The 25,296-nt window shown below is 37.3% G+C and overlaps 1 protein-coding gene across 1 annotated transcript; it reads right to left on the bottom strand.

Annotated features, from left to right (window-relative positions):
• Positions 1–924: 924 nt before the first annotated feature.
• Positions 925–24,855, bottom strand: Mcm7 (minichromosome maintenance 7). The gene is made up of 15 exons (XM_085950909.1): positions 24,727–24,855; positions 24,549–24,652; positions 21,674–21,814; positions 19,939–20,063; positions 15,113–15,204; positions 14,152–14,378; positions 11,871–12,053; positions 10,588–10,775; positions 9,233–9,554; positions 6,055–6,221; positions 4,646–4,812; positions 3,731–3,842; positions 2,356–2,457; positions 1,329–1,449; positions 925–1,216 (listed from the first exon to the last, which is right to left on the bottom strand). The coding sequence occupies exons 1-15, from the start codon at positions 24,755–24,757 to the stop codon at positions 1,136–1,138; spliced, it is 2,163 nt and encodes a 720-aa protein (XP_085807035.1). The 5' UTR covers positions 24,758–24,855; the 3' UTR covers positions 925–1,135.
• Positions 24,856–25,296: the final 441 nt, after the last annotated feature.

Below are 25,296 nucleotides of genomic sequence, written 5' to 3'. Positions count from 1 at the left end.
ATACAAATTGAAAAACAATATGTGTATTTGCCAGACCCAGGATTCGAACCTGGGACTATACTGTTAGCAGTACAGTACTCTCTCAGTAATCCACCACCACAAAAACCAGACAAGTGTCCATTAGTGATAATAGTGCATAGGTACATACAAAATATGGTAAAAATTAAAACAGTTATTTCGTAAAAAGTTATTTTGAGAAATTTGTACTAGCAAATTACGGTTTTATTTATAATCTTAATCAAGTATTTACTGAATTATACATATTTATAAACTTTATTAAATAAATATTAAACAGTAAATCACTTGACACAACCAGTTGTTCAGTGAGGCAGATATTCTTAAATGGCTTATGATTCCTGGCTTTCCCAATGACCAAAAGCTTCATTTTGTGTGTTCCGGTTGCATTGGAGCATGGCATAATAATTATTGTGATGCGGTCCTTGGGCAGTTTCCTCTGTGGTACATTACTTTCTTCGCGATGAACATACGTTTTACGAAGGAGAAGTTTCCAAAATCTGTGTTGTATTACTTGTACGCGGCGGACTACTGAATTTGACAATCGAATACCGGCGAATTATAGAGCTTGATTTTGTGCTTTCGACTAATAAAAATAACGGCGGATTATAGTAGTTGTCGGATAATCGACCGGTGGATTACTGAGAGTGTACTATAAATCCGTGCATGTGTAAACGGGGTACTACTTATAATTGTTCATACTAGTTACAACTGAGCGTATATTATGAACCAGTCAAATCAAACGCCGACACGATTGAGTTGGTAGCTGAATCGTTTCGTGTGATTGCTATTTAAAGTCGACGATTGCTCATGATGATCGTTGATTTTAGTTGGGTCTGCGAGCCTGCTGCTGTAATTAGGACTTCAGAGTTGCAATAGAGAAACAAACCAACAATAAAATAACCCAGATCACTTGACGCACAAAAATGTAATTTATGTATGTATTTAATTAGGCCCTTCAAACGATAGTGACCGAAAAGAAAAGTGTACATACGTATGGAACTTAAATAGATAATAATATTACTAGAAAAGGAACACACACAATACAGATAGACAACTTAAATACATTTTAACGTTAAAAAAACTAATTATTTATATAACACTAAACGTCTTAATCGCACTAAATAAAAGTGAGTTTGGTTCTGGCTTGATTGACCTGCCACACGTTGAGTTCTTCGTATTCTTCGATGCACGAATCCACCTGAAAACAGTAAATAAAATAATGAGTAAACAACACGGTGGAGGTGTGTGATAAGAGCAACATGAACGGGCAAGCCAACACTGCTGATATGACGTAAAAAAAAATAGTTTACCTGGTCAGGGTTAAATCCTTTGTCGGAGCATCTCTGAACAACTTCATTGATTTTGACTGTCTTGTTAGCACCAGCCACCTCTCGGATCAACGAGAATATCTTGTCAGCGACATTTACAGCGCTGGAATTACAAAAATAAATACATAAATCGTCTGCTACCCATAAGGTTAAGGCCAGATAGGTAGGTGCCTTGCTAGGTGACATATCCTAGCGAACGGATGTACACAATACTATCGCAATGGCCACACTGCACGCTTCACACCTCGCTTCGTGATTATTAGTCAGCTAGTGACTCTCCCGGCGGACAAACGTGTTGGTTAATTTTATTGTGTCACCTGGTGATTTTGCAAGATGGAGGATGTTTAGAATATTTCTTCAGTATGACAAACGTCAAACACCGTATATTTTGAGGTTATGAATAATGACGCATCGGCCGTAGTGTGCCCATAGATGAAAAAATATTGCGAGGCAGAGATGCAAAAGGATTTACCTTACCTTAATGTTACAAGTTATTCCTCAGGTGTTATAGAACATCTGAAATACGTATCAACCTTTTGCAATGTCTCTTTTAATTTGCCCAACAATAAGTCGAATGTTTCCTGGTTCATCCTCAAATAACTAAAAAACTTTTCATTGTATTTCCGAAATTCTTTGTAGAGAAGTTGACCACTCTCCAAGAATACTTTGAGATGAATTGACATTATGCACCCAACAAGTTCGAATAATAGACTTTCAAAATTTTAAACTTAAAATCTCTGTGAGAAGTGGCTATCTGGTTAGTTTTGAGAGTGACATTGTTGTTGACTTGAGCGCAATCAAATGTCAAATGAATTTGTACCTAAGCACATAGCGTGCAATGTGGCAGTAGTGTTTTTAGTAGACAAGCATAGCACCTAGCTTAGCACTAGCGAAGCACCTACCTATGTGGCCAAAGCCTTACAGCTCATTTCATCTTTCACCTTAATAACTGTTATTTCAGCTTCACGTATGTAGAGAAGGTTTTCTTTAACCTTTTCAGTAAACTCACCGATTAGCCATTGGGTCTTCGACGTGCATAAGGGACTGCTTTGACATCTCCACAAGTCGGATAGCTTCAGACACGTCTTCCTTTTCCACTGTGTCGGAAAGTCTGTAAATTTTTAAAATCATTTATAATCATAGTGAGATACGAGACAATCAGAGCTCTCCACAGGGTTCACAAGTGAACTTGTGTTGGGTGCCCGCACAAGAGATGGGTCCACGAGTCCTACTGGAGAGAGAACACTTAAGATAGAGATGTAAGTATTTACTAATTCCAGCAAGTAAAAGTGTATGCCCAAAATTTATTAGTATGGCAATACTGTGCAAAATTTTGTGTTAACGATAAACATAACTGCTAGAAGGCTATTATTGGGCAGTCGGCAATGCATCTGCATGATCTTTATTTAGGCTCACAGCATACAATAACCAATTGTGGATGTGATAGGTCGTAACGAGCATGTCACCAATAGTTTCATTCGCAGGCCAGGTATTCATTACACGGACTGTCCGGGCACGCAAGCAAAGGCGGAGGTGTAGGAAATACAAGCATCAAGAAGTGGTAACCCGCCTTGTTGCTTCTGCTGCGGACTCCTGCAGGGTCTAGGACGATTTGGTGCCGGGACAACTTGGCGCCACACAATCGAATGAAATTCGAAAATGAATAGATGTTTGAGAATTACAGGTAAGTAGGTACTTTTAAAATATATATTTAAATTATTATATTATTATTTAATACTCGGTGAGAACTTAAGAACTTGAGAACTCACGTTGGCCGAGCGGCTTAAGCGCCGGTTTATAGCATCGTGGGTCCCAGGTTTGAATCCTGGGTCTGGCAAATTCATATATTGTTTTTCAATTTGTGTTTGAGTCAGGGTATGGACCTAATAGATTGAGCAAGTGGCTGACATCTATTTCTCATAAAAACAAAATCTGTTAATACAAACCTCCACTCTTTGGAGGCCCATATGCTTTTATTAGGATTGGACATGGTCAAAAAAAAATGAATCCGCAACAAAAAACATTATGTTAACTGATATGAATGAAAGATGAAAAGAAACTGATTAAAATTCCTCATCTATTTTCTGTATAAAATCATAACAAGCGTCTATTAATTTCATTCAACACTGCGGCGCCCAATTGTCCCATTCTGGCCTGCAGCTAACGTCACTGGTGAGTTCCTCGTCACATTCAAAAGTGGTTGTCATGTGCGGCGAGGTTTAACAGCAGTTAACACAAAGAGACGATTGATTTCGAAGTTTAGTCTCGTATTCTATGTATTCTCAATTAATGTTTCTGTTCCAGTTGAAAATTTCACCCGCAGATGACTTTCAAAAATCATTTTTTTTACATTGGTATGTTGTTTCATCTCGAAATGGTCATACCTGAGTCTTGCAAGGGCCGTGGCCAAACGAAGAATCGCGAGCAAGTTTCTGGCAGATGTGAATGTCATGTCCCGGGAGTTACGGGCTTCTTTACGGAGTTCCACATAGGAAGCTGCAATTAAGTAAAAAAAAAAAAAAAAATTGAAAACTTGAGTTGAACAGAGTTGAGTATGTATTCATGGTTACATCTAAATTGTACGTATTACATTTCACCGTAGCACAGTTCGCCGTGAGCTTTCTAATCGGAAAAAGATGACCGTATACAGTCACCTCTATAGCACCGAGATGAAAAAATTACGCGTTGTTCATAAAGCATTGCAGACAATGTTCCAATTTTATTAGATCCTAATCTAAGCTTACAGATAATCCAGTATATTGGCTATTTTGCCGCTGGCTTCCTGTAAACCGACATGAACCATATTTTATTTAGACTTTATTTCAGTACTATATGACTATTGGACAGTCTTTAATAATGTTCCAATTTTATTAGATCCTAATCTAAACTTACAAATAATCCAGTATATTGGCTATTTTGCCGCTGGCTTCCTGTAAACCGACATGAACCATGTTTTATTTAGACTTTATTTCAGTACTATATGACTATTGGACAGTCTTTAATATACGACCCTGTATATGCGAACTGAAAGGTAAACACCAGGATTGTGTCCGGTTAGTTATAATGATATTATCGAACAGTCGCAGAGAGAAACGAGTCTTCTCCACCGATATGAAAGTATCATGCACAGTTTCATGCCTTCAGAGATCTCCTAGGTCACATGAAACGTGGATCTCTCGACATTTAAAAACATGCTCAAAAAGGCACCGAAGTACACAAGTTTAATTTTATCATTCTTGAATTAGACATGTTGAAATTCCACACAATAATTATTGCCCGTTGGGGGTTTATCAACTCACCGACTATGTAGTCAGTCAATTCTTCAGGAACTGAGGGATCCTTCCTCTTGCAGAGAGAGATGTATCTTCTCATAAGCCCCATTTCCAGAGCTTTAATACGAGAAGGCGGCTGCTTGCTGTGCGTGTGGACGTAAGTTATGTGACGGGCCAGCTCCAAATCTTTGTCTCTGAAAAACAATTAAATTTTAAATCAAGAACGTATTGTTACCTAACCTCCCAGGCACATCTTGAAGGGGGAGACCGACAGTAGTTCCTCTACACAGAAATTAATATTGTATAATAAGAAAAAATACAGTAGATAATGTAAAGTGACTGTGCAGCACACGTTTATTTTCGGTTTTTGATTAAGTCTAAAAAATTACTAATTAATGTGGTATTCATATTATGATACAGATATCACTCAATTAGTATTATGATCAGACATGTATGGGCCAAAGTAAAGACGCAACCGAATGATTTCGGAAAAAAAAAACATGATAGATTCTAGGTATTCGAAGACAAGGATGGGTTTCTATTGCAAAATTCGACAGTACGACAAAGCTTCAGGCATCAGGAAAAATATTATACAACCCAAGACAGTTAAGGCTATACCTCAGCTGAGGCATGGTCTAAAAAGATTGTGACTAGGCGATGCGCGTATTGTGCAAATGACACGAACCGAACGAAATATAATTTGTCATAAAAATCCAACATGCGTCCATTTAATGTTATGTTTATTGTTATATTACTAATAATAATAGTATATTCATTGACATGTTTTCTTTTTCAAGTACATGCGGAACGTTTTTTAGTCACCTTTACACGATTTAAGAATATATTCCTCCGACGCCATCACAAAACAAATTGACGTGCTCACAGGTCTACTATCGCTCTCCGAATGGCAACGCGGCCGAAATTACATCCCACATACTGTTGAAAATTATTTGCCGTTTCACTTATGTACGCTCTTAACAGTTTATCAGCCGTAATTACACCAATTCTTACGTTAATTACACCAATTAACTATTTGGCGGCATTTAAACTGTTAACAGTATACAACAGTAACAGTATATAACAGTTAACAGTAGATATGGTGGAGATATACATAGTATCCTCACGTGACCTAGTAAGAAGTGAGAAGGTTGGCTAGCAAACAGCGATTCTTGGAAGCACCGGTTGAAGAAAAAGTGTCTTTTGTGGTTCTTTGGCATTATTCCCAACGTTGTTCTGTGCAAAATATAATTGTAAACTAAAGACTACTGCGTTCCATAATCAAGATGACCAAAATCCTGTTGGATTGATGTGATACTTAAGTTTGGCTGAAATATGCAGTAAAGATCGGAAAGGGTCATAGGAAAGCGGAGCAAAGCTAGAGCTGGCTAACCTAACTTAACCATGAACAAAAAACACCTGAAGAAGAAACCAATTACCTGTTTGGCTTGTCCTGAATAAGCCAGAGTAAGTCGAAACGGGAGAGTAATGCCGCTGGCAGTTGGATATTTTGTTCAATGGACCGTTTCGGGTTGTATCGGCCGTACGCTGGATTTGCCGCAGCTAAAATTGATACTCGAGCATTCAGGCATGTCATTATTCCCGCCTGAAATTATATAATAATGGAGCAAAATACATTAATATAATTTAAAATGAATGAAATGTCAGCTGACTACACGTATAATTACAGGCGATTTTGTACAGTAGAACCTCGATATAACGCACTAATGCGGGTAAGGGAATGTCTGTTTAAGCCGAAAGTCCGTTACATAAAAACACAAACAAAATCCTGTATATTCGTCTTCGAATGATATATATCCAGACACACCCGTTGTGGCGTGACGTTATCACCGGCCTTCTTCGCGCTTAGGCGGAGATGGCAGACCGTGATAATTTCATGGCCAAAGAAGCGGGGGTGGGAGACAGTAACGCATGGTGTATGCTGTTGAGGCTGGTTTATTTTATCGTAGTTAGTTATTTGCAGGGTATTTCAATATTCGGTCATGGGTAATGTCGCTGGCTGTTCCGCGTCCGAGGCAAGAGAGTCAGGGCTTGCGGTCCTTTTTTTGGCTGAGCTGGAGATGCTTGTGGCTGGCTTGGCGTCCGAGAGGCAAGAGAGTCAGGGCTTGCGGCTTGGCGTGCTGCCGATGTGGTCTTTTGTTTGCTGGAGATGCTTGATATGCTGCTGGCTAGTCGGCGTCCGAGGCGAGAGAGAGCTTTTTCGCACGCATCCAACTGACAGATCGGCGGCGTCCTCCCGCTGTCGATCGCGATCCTCTGTTTTACCGACGGATTGACTAGTGGCGGCGCGAGCGGCCGTTTTCGACAGATCGCGTCTGTGTTTTGGGAAAGATGATGGTTCGGTCCGCCCTTTGAGGTGGTCTCCTGTGGGAGACCTTCATCCGGTATCAACGTTAATGTTCGATGTTGACGCGCTTGCTTTCGGTAATCCTGTTTTGAAAAGAGTCAAGTTTTGTTTGCGCTTTTGAAGTCTGCTGTTTTTTTATAATCAACTCTCTAAAATTACGAAAATACATGTAATATAGTTGAATTTCGCTATCTGACGAATAGTCAATAAAAGTATTATATCGTCAAGATGCGATCTTATCACTGATAACTTTGTTTTTGGGCGTGTAGCTTCTTTTTCCTCGCTATCTTCACTTCCATCTTCATTTTCCAAGATCATAACTTCATCTGCTATTTCATTTTCAGCCATGATGTGATACCCAGGGTCCCTTTCATCTACTTCTAACCATTGTATACTTATTGAACGGAGTAATAAATGATTACATATAAATTGTACGTAAAACGTACGTGGCACAGTTCGCCATGAGTTTTCTTATCGGAAAGAGATGACCGTATACCACACGGTCTCCTATTTTATTAGATTCAATTATGAACATTAATTCAATTTTCATAGCTGATTTTGGCAAAATTCATGAAGTCAAGATTGAAAAACTTACCTAACCTAATCTACAAATAATCCAGTTTATCGGCTATTTTCAAAATTTGTTTGCTGCTAGCTTCCTGTACATTACGTTAAAGTTCCCACCACCACCCGTCATATATACACAGCCGTGGATATGCACGGCCGCTTTCTATGACGCTTTAAACGTGTCTGAAAGAAGTAATTTTAAGTGCTCATTCCGTCCCGAGACAGAGCCGCACGGGACTGATGCTGCAAATACCGACAAGAATCGTGTTCTATTCTTTAATATACGGCCATATATTTCCGATACAACATTTCACGGTGAAGTGTGATACGGCGAACTGCATACGTACAAGTTTCCGGACATGGTAATAAATGCATATATATTCACTTCAAATGAACAAATTCAACTGCTGTGCAGCCGTATGAATTAGCGGCCAGCATTGCAAACGTCAGTCCTAAGTACAATATACGAGCAAGTCGGCATTATGACTCGAATTCGAGTGCGAGAGGTTTGAAATGATTATCATGCGCAGAACATTGTTTACAAGCGATGACACTAGGATGTAGAACATTAACTGGATATTTTTCACAATTTTCACATTTGACCGGATATTTTGTCTGTTATATCCAAAGTCCGTTATATTGAGGTTGTACCACCACAAAAAAAATCTCTTCAACAGAACTGTATACCAGTGGTTTCCAAACTTTATGTTACTACGCCTCCCTTTGGCGCCTCCCCCCTTTATTTCATTAAGTAATACAGACACCTTTTCAAATAGCCAAAAATGTACTACTTAACACAATAAAGAAAAAAACTTAATTAAATACAAAAATAAACAAGATTTTACTAAGTACTTTTATTATATTCATTTTTAAATTAATTTGATTTTCATGCGATGGATGTGCTTGTTTCTTAGCACAAAGTGCTCTTTTTCTACTAAACGGGGTCGATATTTGGATTTCATTGCAGCTAATGCAGAAAATCTCGTTTCGCATAAAAATATGTTACGAATAGTATAGCAGTACCTACTTTACTTAAAACTTGCAGTGCTTTTCTTGACAGTATTATATTATTTCTTCACTTCGATTCAATCAAAATTGAACTAGGGTTTTTGTTTCGATGAATAATTATCGCATGATACTTCTATCAATTTTTTCCTTTTCAATAGTAGTCAATCCAAATTCATCATCGTTCATTGACAAATGGATTCTATCACGGGCCCCACATCCTGAAGCGGGCCCCCAGGCCAAAATCTTTGGCGGGCCCACCTACCTATCGCTGAGGTTAAGGGCAGTGTGGTGCTCTAAAGTAGTGTTTCCTAAATTATACACGGGAGTTATCATTTAAGTACCTATAGCAATCATCATATAGGTATCACATCAAATTGCAATCCACAACTATATATTTAAAATATTTAATAGTCGCGAAACAAAGTAGTGCTGCAGGCGACTTTTTTAAACTATTGGATTAAATTTGTGATGTCTGTTATGCCCGGGCCCCAGGCTCTTTATAAACTATGCATTTGCAAACTGCAAACCTGTGGCTACATTTGTGTTAAACTTTTCGCGCCCCCCTTTGCAACACTCTGCGCCTCCCAGTTTGGAAATCGCTGCTGTATACGATGCTTCTTTGTAATAATTAAAACAATCAATATTATAAACTGTAAGAAAATTGTCATCCCTACCTTGGCGATACTGATAGTCTGCTGCTCCATAACTTCGTGAATAGACGTCCTGTCGGTCTCGGCCATCTTGTCAAACTCGTCAATACAACAGACACCCTGATCAGCCAAAACGAGGGCGCCTCCTTCTAAGGTCATCTCCCCTGTGATGTGGTCCTTCATAACAGCGGCGGTGAGACCGACACCGGAGCTTCCGCGGCCCGTGGTATACTGCGAGCGAGGAGCCAGGCGGTCAACGAACGACAGCAATTGCGACTTGGCAACTCCCGGATCGCCCATCAGGCACACGTTTATGTTGCCACGGATTTTCATGCCGTCCGGTCGCCTAATCAAATAGATTAGCAAGAATTAGCTAAATATCGTCAATAACAAGCAAGCGTGTAAACCTTGTACTCATTTACAAATCAGAAACCTAGATATTAACTGTGTAATAATCAAATGTGCCATTTTCGAAAAAAAAAGGATGGCAAGAATTGTTTGTACTCTCTGTATGAAGATTGATTACATGTAAATTGTACGTATTACATTTCACCGTAGCACAGTTCGCCGTGAGCTTTCTTATCGGAAAGAGATGACCGTATACTATACGGTACGGTCATCTCTATATGTAGCACCGAGATGAAAATAATTACAAGATAAAAAGAACTTTTTATATACAAAGTTTTTAAATTTTCTGTCGAATCATATAAACTTGACCTGACAAAAAAATTGTATTTGATAGAAATACTATTGAAATGTCATTTTGACACTCATATTGATTTCCATAGTAACGCACGTATATATTAATAATTTAGTTGTTAGGACCCTAGCAACCAATAATAGTGGATTGGATTACGGATTTCTTCCGAAATAACTTTTCATACAAAACAGAATTAACTGAAAATGAATTTAATTCTACCTAAAAATGGCTAAAAGTATTTAAAAAATGCATTGGCATCGTGTTCTGATATATTCTAAAAGTTTCAAATGTCCAGCTAGTCGGCAAGTTAGTTAAAAATCGATTGCAAGATTTGTACCGGACAAATAAGAATACGACCTAATAAAAACGTTGTAAAATTACGCGTTGTTCGTTGAGCATTGCACACAATGTTCCAATTTTATTAGATTCAATATGAACATTAATTCAATTTTCATGGCCGATTTTGGCAAGAATGAAAACCTGACCTAATGTTCATTTAAAGGTTAAAAATATGCTACGGGATGGGAGCATCAGTCTGATAACATTTTAAATACCAAGAAAAACGATATTACATAATATTTTCCTGTAGCGGCAGCTTACTGTGACAGCAAATAACGTGATGATAAGTTATTTGAACCATAAGATTTATGTCTCAGGAAATAAAGTATAATTAACTTACTTATCGACACCTCCCACAAGTAAAAGCAGTAGTGCTTTCTTCACATCCTCGTGTCCATATATTTCGGGAGCGATGCTCTGAGCCAGCCTCAAGTAGAAGTCGTCCTCGGTCAACTGCGCCAGTTCCTCTTCCGTCAGCTCGTTGTACAAGGAATCCTTCTGGTCCGATTGGTTCAGACAGTTTATTACCTACAAATAATATGATAATTTAATTATAACCAGAGTTGGAACTGGAACCGAACTTGAACCCTCGATTATGAATCTTGAAAAAAACCCAACCCCTTAAAACTTACAGGGTTCTAAAGGTTGCATTGTCTTATTATTTTGGTCATTAATGTCTCACGCTGTAGCCGGTTTCCAAAAAATGTTAAATAATCAATATTTCATACATTATAAGATAATGTTTTACATATTACATGGTTTTATTAGTGTGCCAACAATAGCGGCACGCAGAAGCACAATCTTTCCTGCGAGAAAGCACAGTGTGCGTGATAATGATCGTGTGTTTAAAGTCCCGTAGCGAACAGCGGAAAGAGTGAGGTTAGTCGCGTCCAATCTTTCACCCGTGCCACACATCAAATCGTTATTTAGCGGCCTTTACATTATGCACATTCTTTACCGTGTGCTCAGGAGCGTACGCGCCAGATGCATTATTAAGTTCTGAAAGTTTCTGAGAGTTTTATTTTTATTTTATTTTAATTTTACCAAATTTGTCACTATATAGCTGTAATTTTGTATTTCTTGATATCAGTTGACAGCTAAAACCGTTGAATTGTTGTACGCTCCAGCGACTTCCACTATCACGCGGTAATGAACGCGCGATATGCCTTTATAAACTCAATACCCGCGCGCGCTTCTCAAAACCATGTGCTATCGCGCAGGATATAGTTGAGATGTAAATTTTAGCAGCAGACATCTGACACGTGTGATAACACGCGCTCAATACCGGGTTCTGGCGCGTACGCTCCTGAGCATGCATGTAAAACCCGCTAATGTGGTGTATGGACCTGTTAAGTGAGTTTTTTCCTGCCTACATGCCTATAATTTTTTTTTATGCAATGAACCATCATGTTATGTATTTAGTTAGACAAACAATTACATGAAATTGGAAATATATTTCGGAAGATTGCAAAAATGTAATGAATCTCCAATGCAAAGTTTTATTCATCTGTGTTTTCACATATAATAGCTCCATTTGTATGAATCATTTTTGAAAGAAACCGTCTCGAAAAGCGAAAATACCTCCCCAGACAGACTTAGATCCTGGGCAATAGTGATACTTACATGCGCTTCAACATAGGTCTCGCTGAGAAGTCCGCTGACGACTTGCTGGAATCCCGTCTTGAGAAGCGGCAAGAAGATTCCGGTGATGCTGATGTGGTCTCCCGGCTGAGAGGCTCGGGTTGTTTCCCCTCGGCAGTATATGGTTAGAGATCGGGGGATGTGACCCACTGGTACTTGATCCGACTGAAAATGAAGAAGGCGTTGACGGATGTTATTCATGACACTGAGAACTTGGGACCGAGAAAAGTGGAAGGAGTTAGGTTAGGACGGTTAGGTCATAATGTAGCAGTTAACATTTTAATGTAATATATACATATATCGCACCATGAGTGTAAAACCAAGGCATTTGCAAAAGATATATTTTGGATATATTAGGGTTTGAAGTCTTCATTTTGTTAGGACAAAGAGTTTATAAAAAAAAAACATAATATTTGGTTTATATCTACATTATATTGCATGTTCTTTCAGTTACTTCACTTTTACATTATCAAGTTCACGACTTTTGCATTTAATCTCGAAATTGAAAAATTTGCAGATGCCTTAATTTTCCTCTCACCGTGCGATATATGGGACCGACCATTAGTGGAAAAGGCGGATGTGAAATAGAGATAAAAAGGCACACACAGATTGTGAAAAATGCAATGACACGTCTTACCACTATATAGAAAGATCAGGGAATTTCAATTGCCACGAAAATGATGCTTGTGCAAACATTAATAATCTCCAAATTTTTGTATGGTCATGGACTCTGAAGGCAAGTGAGCGGAAGGCGTTTGATGCCTTTGAAATGAGGTGTTGGTGCCGAATGCTTTGTATCTCTCGAACAGAGCACAGGATAAGTCAGTCAATCATCCAGAGACTACAGATAAAGGAACGGCTCTCGACAATATATCTGAAACACATTCTGCAGTTTTTTGGACATATTGTTCGGCGCGGACCGGATAACTTGAGACTGGTGGTTTTGGGTAACCTTCAGGGAAGGCAAAGCAAAGGAAGAGCATCGGCGCGACCAAGTGAAGGAGCTGACTGGAGGCAGTATTCACTCTGCCCTGAGAAAAGGGTGGAATCGCTCAAAAGATGACAACATTCCAAGGTGGTCACAATCCTCAGCCATGAGGGAACGACCAAGAGATATAGAATATATATATATATATATATCAGTAGCGAATAGTGCACACTAAACTTTGTCAGTCATTCTTATTTGTTTTCATTGAACTAAGACTATAAGTTGCAGATAATGTTGGTTAGTTTTCAAAATACAATTAAACCCTGCCAACCAAACCATAATAGTTGAGGTATACTATAGGCGATTCGACAAAAATAGTGCATACTTTTTCCGTCATACTTATTTGTATTCGTTGAATTAAGAATAAATAATATTACAGATGGTGTTGGTCAGTTTTTATTAATTCACCAAGCCCTGCTTAAGGCTATACTTCAGTTGAGGCATGGTCTAAAAAGATCGTGGCTAGGTGATGCGCGGATTGCGGGTCGCGGGTGCAAATGACGCATGCGAACGAAATATAATTTGTCATATAAATCCAATATGCGTCCATTTAATGTTCTATTTATTGTTCTATTAGTAACAATAATAATATATTCATTGACATGTTGTCTTTTTCAACTAAATGGGTAAAGTTTTTAGTCATCTTTACACGATTTAAGAATTAATACCCTCGTCGCCATCACGAAACAAATTGACGTATTCACACCTAACGTTCGCTCTCAGATTGCCAGCGAGTCCAAAATTTCGTCGCGCCTATAGTTGAAAATTATTTGCCGTTTCACTGAAGTATCGTCTTAAAGCGAACCATAATAGATAAAAAATAATATCAAATTTTAACTTAAGTTTTTAAAATTCAGTTAAACCCTGCGTAAACCAAGCCAGATTTCCGGATTTTTTTTTGATCATTCATTTCATATGATAAGAAAAGGGTTTAATTTATTTTAAATATGATTAGTAAAGAGTGAATTCTTCAAAAATTGCTACATATTAGGTTTGTAAAAAGGTTTATTCTGGAAGTAAAACAGCTGATGTTTTATTATATTTTCGATTATCTGGATTTATCATTACACGAATTACCTTCATCCCCAATTAATCTGGACAATCAAGTAATGTAATATAATATATTGCAATAAAATTAATTTAAAATCATTCGCGTGACAACAGAATTTTTTCGCATGCCATAGCCCTGATGGGCCATAGGCCATCTAGCCCTGATGTCACGAATAGAACAATTGTTTTAGCGCATTCAATTGTCAAAAGTCAAAGATAACCTACATGTTCCTGAATCTTAATCTCCTGGAATTTCATGAACCGCGATCCCCTGGTCTGCAAGTACAACCTCCCGCCTGACTTATTCACCCGGCAGTCATCGGTGATGCAGGTTCCCAGAGGAAGGAAGGTCATAGAGTGGACCGGTTGGTAGGTTTCCGCTCCGCACTGGTCGCAGGTGTACGTGGCCACGCACATCATGGGTTTTACTTCTGTACAGCGGGTTACGATGCCTATGATGGAAATATACAAATTATTAACAAGCTTACAGACAAAAACGTAACGCAAAGGAAAGGGGACAGAAGTCTGCAGTGTTCATATTTTTGACGTTATGAGGTTATGTTCCAAACTGATGCATTACAATGCCAAGAAAAAATATTGGTGCATGCGCATCTATTCTATACTTCTTCAGTCATATCCGCCCCTTAGTTGGAGCATATGGACACCACACGGCACCTCCAAGAATCCCTGTCGCTCGCCAGTCTTCTTGCCTTGTTCCAAGTAAAAACCAGTATCCCGTAGCTCCGCCGTATACACTATAGACAGTATTTAGCGGTCTTCCAGGACGCCGGGATCCGGTCGGCTTGAAGAACAGGCAAGCCAGGTTGAGGTTCTCTTCTGGCATACGCAGCACGTGGCCGAGCCAGGTCCAACGTCGCCTCTTCACTCTCAGCGTAATGAGAAGCTGCTTGGTGCATTCCCTTATCTCCTCGTTGCCCCTAAAGTCATACCACCGCACACTTACAATTGTGAGTCCCAGACACTTCGCATCGAGTTGAATTTTGGTTGTGAAAGTTAGGAATAAAGTACTCATACAAAAAAACTATTGCAAACATACCATGTAAACCAGTGGCGAAGGGTGAAGGTAGGCTGTCAAGATCCGACATAAATAGTGCACATTAAACTTTGTCAGTCAACGTATTTGCTGCCTTGATGATGAAGATGAAAAAGAAAGAATTTACTTTACCTCTGACTGTCACCAATTTTCCGATATGCTCCGCTTTGACCTCTCGAATTGGTAGAGATTTGTTTGTAGACATGTCCTTGAAGTAGATTTCACTGAAAATTAAATAAAATTACGTTCAGCATTGGCTCTGATACCATCTCAAAAGGCCTACCTTATTTTCATCATGACAATAATATTATCTGGCAGAAGACAATAATTCGAAAAAATGACATATTGAGTTAGTTATACCAAAATGTTCCTTATTTCAAACTTTACCGTCTGGAAACCTTCTTAATAATTAAACAGTCTTTATTTTAAAGTCATCCTTTTTACGATTACTTAATAAACTCACATGATAGACCATTTCAAACATTTTAACAACTTCAAATTACTCAAAACTAGTAATCTCCAGTTAGTGTGTTCTGCGCATTGATATACTACTGAATGAATCATATGCTTCTTAAAATGACGCCCGATTTTCAGCGAGTCGGCCTTTGTTAAAACTTACTGAGTAAGCCCGGTCTAGCTTGCATCTTACTCTAACTAATAGTCAGCGCATGACGACTTGCTCTGTCTGTTTTGCGTTGCAGCACCCTTAGGTTCACTATTCCAAGAACGCAAATTTAGTTTTACAGCCAGGGCAATACGGGTGAAATTCGGGAATCCATGTTAACGGTCTTAACGCATTATACCTACAAGGAAATATTATAAGACGATATTCGTTATATCTTTAGTGGTACATTTTTAAAATGACACTTGTATGGGAACTGCTCATCTAGTAGTATATCAATGGTTCTGCCAGAACAGTGAAGATTTATAGTCAAAGATGGAATGGTGGGCACAATAAGCAAACACATTTATTATCTTTAATTATGTACAATAAAAGAATGTTTATTCCCAATCTACCTTGAATTTATACATTCGTTGTTTTTATTATTATTTAAATCAGTGTTTCTCAACCGGTGGTCCGCAGAGGTTTTCAGGTGGTCTGCGAGTTCGGCGTCCAAATGCCTATGCTAAAAATTCCAATAAATCTTCAAAACCCATGCACCTGCGAAAAGTTTTTGTGCATTTATTTCGTTCTTAAAATAGATTAATGGTTTTACATGACAAAATCAATCGTGATCAGACATTATTATATGTTACTATATAAATAATATTTTTTATTTCTGAGTTGGCAGTACGCAAAATGCTTCTCCAATTTTCAGTGGTCCGCAGATAAATAATTACAAGACAAAAAGAACCTTCTTATATACGTTTTTAAATTTTCTGTTGAATCATATAAACTTGACTTGACTAGCTTAAACGATCAAAAAAACTTGTACTTGATAGAAATAATACTGAAATGTCATATTGATTTCCATAGTAACGCACGTATATATTAATATTAATAATTTACAGCCGTATTGATACAGTTTCGAACCGCGTTCAACGCAGTTAGTGGTTTATCGGCCGAATAAGAAAACTATAAAAAATGCATATGTCACGAAGATGCGTACAGGAATGCGCACCAAACTTAAAATGGTGGCGATCTGCGCGATCTGACAGTGTCACTTTAATATGTCTAAAATGAGTTCATCACAACAAGCGTTTAGTAGGTTTAGTTCGTCTTGATTGAAGTTAACTGCCCGTCGACGTTGGGCTAGAGATGGATTCATGATGGTAAACATGCTAAAATTGTAAAAATATATACAGATATCGAGGATCGATGGAAATGTCAATATTGTCAATGAGCCCATGAAGCTGTATTGCCATATTATGGAAATGTTTACTGGGTATACTTTATCCTTTTGTGCATTGAAGTATAAAATAAATATGATATTGTAACAAATAAATTATATAAAGTTTATGATAATTATTAAATTTATATGGTACCGTTTGTACATTTTTACACCTATTCACAATTTCAAAATTTTAAATTAATTATCGGGGAATCAAAATTTAAAAGTTGGTAACGTTAGTCATGGCATGACGCGTGTTACGTCAGCAACGTGACGTCACTATTCAACTGTCTCTATTTAGGTTTATGCATGCAAATTTGCATTAAATACGTTGAATGCAGTTTGCTGTTATATGCATACGCTAGTTAGTTGCTAGGACCCACTTAGCAACCAATAACAGTTTTACTTTTTACGTATTTCTTCCGAAAGAACTTTTCATACAAAACAGAATTAACTGAAAATGAAATCAATTCTACTTAAAGATGGCTAAAAGTATTTAAAAAATGCATTGGCATCATGTTCAGATGCATTTTAAAAGTTTCAAATGTCTAGCTAGTCGGGAAGTTAATTAAAAATCGATTGCAAGATTTGTACCGGACAAATAAGAATACGAGCTAAGAAAAATGTTGTAAAAAGCAGAATATCATGACAATTGAGTATGCACGCGCACAGCTATAAAATATAGAATAAATCTGCATCGTTATCTCGCTAGGTGGGAGGACTGCTATTTGCGCTTTAATAAACCACCAAAAGTGTGCGTTTTGAATGAATCCACTGGCCACAACGTATAAGAGGTTGTCCATATAATTATGATGTCACACCATAATGCCCTTGCTCCATTGGCATACCATGTAGTCAGATGATTTAGTCTTTGGACTTTTTCTTTGCATGGAGTACTATAAATCTGCAGAATTTCGAGTCCGCAGACCAGGTTTATTGGATTTCAAATATGGTATTTTACTCGCTGAGTCCACAGAATCCGAAGTCCGAAGCTGAGTCCGAACTGACATGAATACGCAATCATTTGGATAAAAAAAAGTGTAATTGTTAATTTTTTTTATTGAATAGTTTATTAAACCGTCTATTAGAAAATAAAAGATTTAGCAATTGTTTTTTTAGTTGAATTTAAAAAATTCGTCTATATTGTTTTCAATCCTATTTATTATTTTATGTAAATAACACCACATTTCTAGATTATCGGAAGACCATCACAAAAAAGTCAATGCTCGAATTTTTTACTCGTTTGTTGATCTCGTCCGTTAAAACAGTAGCAGAACATAAACAAATCGAATGATTTATTGTCCTATAGCTGGGATGCGTGTGAGGAGAGGTATGGTTGCTTGACTCCAATGAATGAACAGAATGGCGTGTGAAATATAATCCTCTGAATTTATTTATTCCCTTCTATTAAATTGACAATTTTACAGGTACGTTTAGTATTTAATATTACTGATTCTAAATTATAATAATTGATAATTACGAAGATTGTGTCGGAGATAAATGACGGCTCGACGGATGTTATTGCGTTGCAAGAGATTTGAATTGAGTGTATATTGGCGGGTAAAAATACCCCCGTTTTATATGGTTTGAATACAATGGAAGGGCGTCAAGATAGGGCAGAGGTCAGTACTTTCTTGAACGAACTTATTTAGCGGTGATTTGTCTCGCCTTTGCTTGTATATTTTTCTTTCAAAGGATTGCTTAACATGTGCAATTTGATTTGTTCCGTATTATACATTGTAACCAAGAATTCGCGAATTAACCCTTTTACTCCCACGGGGCCGATATTTCGGCCCACCATACCTATGCGAAAACTCCATCTGGGCCGATCCATCGGCCGAAAGTTTGGAACCAAATTTACGATTTATTCCAAATTTTTTCCCGTCATATTTCGTTCATGTAGACGAAGCATTATATTCACTGTGTGTTGGGTGGTGACTAACATTTATTTTAGTGTCGGCATTGTTTATAATTATGCCATACCCTAATAACTCACAAGTCATAATTGCTCTGCTGTCGAACTTGAGACCAAAGAGGGTCATAAAAATAATAAAACATTATTTTTATGACACATTTTAAATTCTGATATTTCTTTTAGTTGTTTTATGATTCATATATCACATTACAAAATGAAATTTGTAATTTTTGAACTAACAATGGATGCCACTGTATTTTTGGTAAGATGGTGAAAAAATACATGAATATAAATAATATTATAAATGATTTAGTGCTTTGAGACTTATTTTTTGAAATTACTTCATTCCATATCAGTTAGTCGTCGATACTGTATCGAATTCTCTTGCGATTTCGTGAATTGAATAATATTCTTGAATACCTTGACACTATACGATTTTTTTTGATTACTTTATAAAAATTCTATTTCATAGAGAAATAATAATATGTTTATTTTTTTTTCTGTTACTACATAAGGATAGATTATATTATAAAATTTGATATATCAATTATAAATAAAAAAATGTTGTCACACTTGTTTTGTTGTTCAAACATAGTTTTATCCGTTCATTTCTAAATAAATATTGATACATTATTTTTTTCTTTTGTTTTATTGATGTAAACTATCAATATTATTACTTATTATTGCTTTATACACCATTGAGAACACACAAAAAAAGTTTCAAATTTTTAAAACATGTGTAGAATTAGTTATTTAAAAAAAACTAAATCGACGATTTGTTGTCAAAAAACGCTTGGGAGTTTTCGCATATGCTAGGCTAAATCAGCTGGGAGTAAAAGAGTTAAGCGATTTGATAAAAAATATGCAGGCTTGCGTCTGAAGCAAAGGTCACTTTATCTAGATGGCGACAGAGGTGACTTTTGGCGTACGTGTTCAAACATGATTTTGATGAAGGCTCCATAAATGGTATTGTAAGGTTCAGCTTAATGCTATGTAGGTATTACTTAAATAAATTAGGCATGTTTGAGATTCACGATGGGCAGCCACAGTCCTCTGTCTTTTGGCTCGGGTACATAATAGATTGTGCGACAAAGAATGACAATGATGGAAAGAGGGAGATTAAATACTGAAAATTGAAACACCATTTATAGTCCCTCAACTGTCAAATGCCTGATATCATAATATGGTTTCTCATATCATTGGTTACTTACTATCGTCGAATAAGCTCTGGAGGGTATTTATTGCGGGGGTCTCTCTGCTCTCCGACATTGCGGTGTTGAGACTCCAGCATGAGTCGGTGTTCGATGTATACGTCCAAAGCATCTTTTGCAATCACCTAGTGATCAAAACACAATAATACAATGTTATATTTTATATGTATAATCATATGGCGATAGAAAAGAAACAAAAAATTATTTCAAGCTGATTTCATTTATTTTAAGCATGCCAACATCTAATTGATATACTGAACGAGTATTTTCTCAGATGAATTTAAAATGGCCGGAAGCAAGAAACAGATATTCTATTGAGTTGTTAATATCGGAATTATTACTTGTATAATTCGACATGATATAACTCATATGCTGAATTTTAACAATACATTACTTAAGCATCAGAAAGAAACTCTTCAGGAAGAAGTGAGTCGGGAAAAAATACTGTGTAATATTATTATTTTGATAGTTAGAGAGTTTTGTAGTTTGTGTAAATATTAAACTATGCATTTTTTTAGGTTGTCCTGCTTTTTGTTCCTAAATTCTCATTTTTTATTTCACATAGTAAAAATCAAGATTTGGTAAAATAATTATCTGGCAACGTTGACATCTATGTACATAAAATACAATGTTCCTACCAGTTCCTACCCTATCAAGTGTTCCTTCCAAAAAAATTTTAATTTTTACCACAACTTAAATTAGATAAAGTTTGCATATTTTGGATTCGAATTTATTTTGATGTTCTTTTGTTCGACTTTTACTAGTGTCAGAATTATTTCATTTTTACATAATATTGCAATTAGATACCTAGTTATTTTGATAATAAAAAAACATAATTATTATTCTTTTGTTAATAAAATATTTTTTTATAAAAGTGTCAACGAAACGATGCTGTGCGAAGCCGGATACTTCAGCTAGGAAACTATAAAACTGAAAATCAATTGGGCCATGCGACTAATGAAATTTGGAAAATAATAATACCACATAAGTACAATAATATCACCCATAGGTTGGTAATTAGAAAGGGATAACATCACTATCGCCAGATGTAGAGACCAACACAAATGTGGGACCCTCCAAACCAACCCGCCTCGCACCACACTCAGTCTCAATAATCGAGCCTATCATGAGGCTCTACGTTTGGATATGAAACATCAGACCCACCTCACCACTCGTTCTCAATCGAGTGTATCACGAGGCCCTACATTTAGATGTCAAGCATTAGCAGTTTTCCGTACTCAGGAGCAGATACCCAAAGACACGCTCTCAAGTGAGCTTTGACCGATTCTAATGATTTTACTCTAATACAAAGTGCCGTGGTAGAGAAAGGCACAAGAATCAACATAAAGAAAAGGAATTTAATAATACACATAACAAAAAACAAAGCTAATCAATATGGACAGCAAAATGTATGTGAAGAGATCTTCACGCAATAAAATTGGCCTTTGTGGCGACCAGATCGGACGGCCCGATGGGTCCAACAGCTGGTTGAACTGACTTGAACATCTCTTCTCTTTTGGAGCACATTCTCGCACATCCCCAGAGGATGTGGTTATGGATGGATGGATGACAGAGGATGCAGAGACCGTTAAATTAATTTAACTAAGGGCCAGATATTATGAACATTTTTATGAACATAAGCATCCTTAATGAAGTGCGACATAAATCGGCCGTTTAGTGACCAGAATGAAATTGTTTTAAGAAGTCATTTAGTCTAGATTGTGAACAAGCCTACCTCTCTTTCCTTGTACTGTGGTAGGAGCTCAAATATGACATCGGAAGCGAGGTTGGTGTACCGCCGAGTGTTTTCAACAATGGCCGACGCCAAACTCTCATTGTAATCGTTAACGTCATCCAAGTCTATTATAAATGCAACCTTAAAACATGAAAATACATTCGTCAATTAATGATGTCGATGAAAACCACTCCAATCTAATAAAAAATATATGTATCCACTATAATACCTTACTCAGCTCTCCTGCTCTATAATCCGGCAGGTTTCACATTAAACTGCCGGATTACATAGCGGAGAGCTGTTCACTCGGCAGTTCGGTGCCCGACCTTGACAGATTATTTATTATTTCCTATAGAAATCCAATAATCCGGCATAGGTGAAAAAATATGGGTGCCGGATTACCGAGTCCGATGTTCGACCTGCACTACACCAAAGCATTGATATTGTAATACAAAATGTAGCTATAACTGTCTGTGAATGAACAAATCATTGTTAATTATTGTACATAGTCAAAAATACTGAAGCACCATTATTTAGTATACTTTGATGAATAATCACAAACAGTGTATCAATCGATGGTGAATATATGTTCAGAATATAAATTTTTCTATGGGTAGCAACCAAGGCCTGAACAAAAACGAATTATAAGTGCGAGTGAGCGCAATATGCGTTAGAGTAAGATAGAATTTCTACGGCTGAATTGTACACGTAGCTGGTAAATATTGGTTTGGATGACTCTAGTCATTCAACAACTGCGAACACGTATTACTGAAATTTATTGTTTTATGTTAAATATAAAGTTAGTGGTAATTATTTTTAGTTAACTATGTTGTGTTTAAATTTGGTAGCCGTACTGTGAAGCAAGGTGATGGTAAGTATAACGTTTCATAGCTAAGTTAAAAATAATAAAATAGAGGTTTTACGGTGCGTTATATGCAAGAAACACGGCTTCATAATAGCTGAACAATACACACTCTCTTTATATTATTACTTATGAACCAATTCAAACACACTAAGAGCCGGGCCACACCGGATGATTCTGGTCTCGAGGCCAGTCGCCGAGACCAGACCGATGTATGCAGTTATATGGACCATGCCACACCTTGTCACCCAGTAGTCGCGCAAGCAATAAAGTCGGGCGATCAGTATAATCTCATTCTTGCGCTCTGTCTGGTCTCCCGGTCTCTCTGGTCGGGCGATCGGTAGCTATGTATTGAGCGCTGCCACACTGGGAGATCAGTCGCGGGCTCATGGGCAGCCACGCCGCGGAGAGAACGTATTTTTTACATAGCTTGCGTGTACATTCATTATTATTATTATTTATTGGCTGCCTCTATGGTCGCCTGCAAGTCGGCCGAGTAAATCCCCCGAGAGACCACAGTTGCGTGACTAGTCTCGAGACCAGAGTCGCCCGGTGTGGCTCGGCTCTAAAGGTTTTGTTGAATTGTCATTATAGCCTGTTTACATGTGCATCGATTTACAGCTGGCAGTACGTATTATGGCGGCCATAAAACTAACATGTATTATCATCGTGCAAGGTGTAAGATTGCATGCATGAAGTAAAAAAGTTCGGAAGCTTCTGAATTTTCATGCGATAGTTGGGATTTGTTTGATATGTACGCCTGTGCAGTAGAACGATAGTGGCGAACCTGCCGGAAAAAAAACCAACTACACCGCGCATTCATTTTGAAGTTAACCTATTTTCACGACTGTCAAATTAATACCATAAAATGACAACATCGCGTCTCACTTACTCTTGAAAACTGAGATTGGCGAGACAGACAATACTTTTACGTGTAAACAGTTATTATTGCGATAGTCTAAAATACATACTATTGGTGCAAATAAATCCATGCATGTGTACAGGCGCTATTATAGCCCATTTACACATGTATCGATTTACTGCTAAGTATAAAATGCAAATGACACGTATTATCATGCAAGTTGCAAGACTGCACGCGTGGATCAAAAAACTACAGCGGTTTCTGAATTTTCACACGATAGTTGCAACTTACACGATATCTGTATAAAATATATTTGAGAACCCGACACGGAAAATACGATATACACCACACATAGCTTTTTGACGTTTACTGACTTTCACAACCTGTCAAATAACACCATACAATGACAATAGCAGTCGCTAACGCTTGAAGAATGAGATTGGTGAGAGTCAGCACTTTTGTATGTAAATAGTTATTGTCGCGATAGTTTAATTTACACGATATTGTTGCCAATAAATCCATGCACGTTTACAGGCGGTTTTAGGTAAGTATCTATTATATTACGAACTTGATAAATATGCCGCAGAGGTGGACATGAGATTTTACAACTTTATTTATAGACCAAACCAAACCTAACCTAATCTAACCTACCCCAACCTAATATTACCTCATATAATCTTAGTTTGTAATAATGGCGTATCAAAATGTATGAAAATTTCAAATTTTCAATTAAAGATTATTGGATCGAAAATCCGATGCACTGACAGAAAAAGGTATTTATTATAATTGTCTACATGGAATAAACTGTTTTTGTAAAAAAAATATATAAAAGCTCGTGTCCACCTCTGCGGCACAATGACCACGAAGTCTTTGGATTACACGGAGATTTGGAACCCTTCACCTTCCTAAGCTGCTGTTGAACTAAACTAAAAGAATTGAACTAAACTGAGAATTTAATGTTGAACAAAAGATGATCGGGAAGGGCAGTATTGTCATCAATATCAGACTGTAAAAGTTGCCCTGGTCGCCGGTGGAGGAAGCCTCTCGCCAAAGCTCGATTTCATTAGAATATCGATGTTAACAGTAAGTACTTAGTTGGTTAAAGACAACAATGTGTTGATAACTTTTAAATAGGTTATGTAGATAAATACCTGTTCTCTGTGAGCCAATTTAGTCATCTGCAAGGCATATTTGAAGATCTTTTGTCCGTCGTCATTGGACGCACAAAACTCTGACAAGAAAGATTTGAATGTTTCTGCAAAGCAAACACATAGGTGGTAAATATCAGCGAAAACAATATTTTATGTCACACAAATGATTTATACTAACCTCTGTCAGCAGCATAATCACGGCCAACCATGTTTGCAAATGTTACACGACTTTAAATACTGTTTAACAGAATTTACAAAAGTGACGTTAAACAATTATTTCACACACTCGTTTTGCTTTGTCGCTGTCAATATTTGGCGGGAAATTATGTTTCGTTATGTCAAGCGTATGCTAATGCGTGCATCAATTTACGGTTAAGCGTATTTATATTTTAGTATGAAATAACTTTTTACCACGTTTTTGAATGTTCTGTTGAATCATATAAACTTGACAATTCTATGTATTAATAAATATTTTTTTTTCTAAGTACTCGATAGAAATTCTGAATGAAAGGAGTTTTACCTACCAATAAAACTCTTATTATTCATGTTGACTTTGAAGTCCTTGAGATAGGGTTTGCTCTTTATTCTTCGCGTGAGGTTATATTCTACTAATTTATTTTCCTTTTTCTTGTCGTTGGTCATTCCTCCGTTTTTATTTACTGGTCATGCCCGCGCGTCCATTTTTTATGTATGGAGTTTGGGATCCCTTTGTCTTCATTATGATATGACTCAAGGAACCAGGTAGAAG

The sequence above is a fragment of the Rhyacophila brunnea genome, unplaced genomic scaffold (genome assembly GCF_057557595.1).
Source record: "Rhyacophila brunnea isolate RB1 unplaced genomic scaffold, BYU_Rbru_1.0 scaffold_24, whole genome shotgun sequence".
NCBI classification, from domain to species: domain Eukaryota; kingdom Metazoa; phylum Arthropoda; class Insecta; order Trichoptera; family Rhyacophilidae; genus Rhyacophila; species Rhyacophila brunnea.
Note: the sequence above shows the minus strand (reverse complement) of the source record. Positions and strands in the feature narration are given on the sequence as shown.

Coding starts and splice junctions, on each gene's coding strand:
- Mcm7 (XM_085950909.1), bottom strand. CDS start 24,757: ATGGTTGGCCGTGATTATGCTGCTGACAGAG. Junction 15,205..19,938: donor CCAGAGCTTATTCGACGATA/GTAAGTAACCAA, acceptor TTTAATTTTCAG/TGAAATCTACTTCAAGGACA. Junction 2,458..3,730: donor ACGGCCCTTGCAAGACTCAG/GTATGACCATTT, acceptor AAAAATTTACAG/ACTTTCCGACACAGTGGAAA.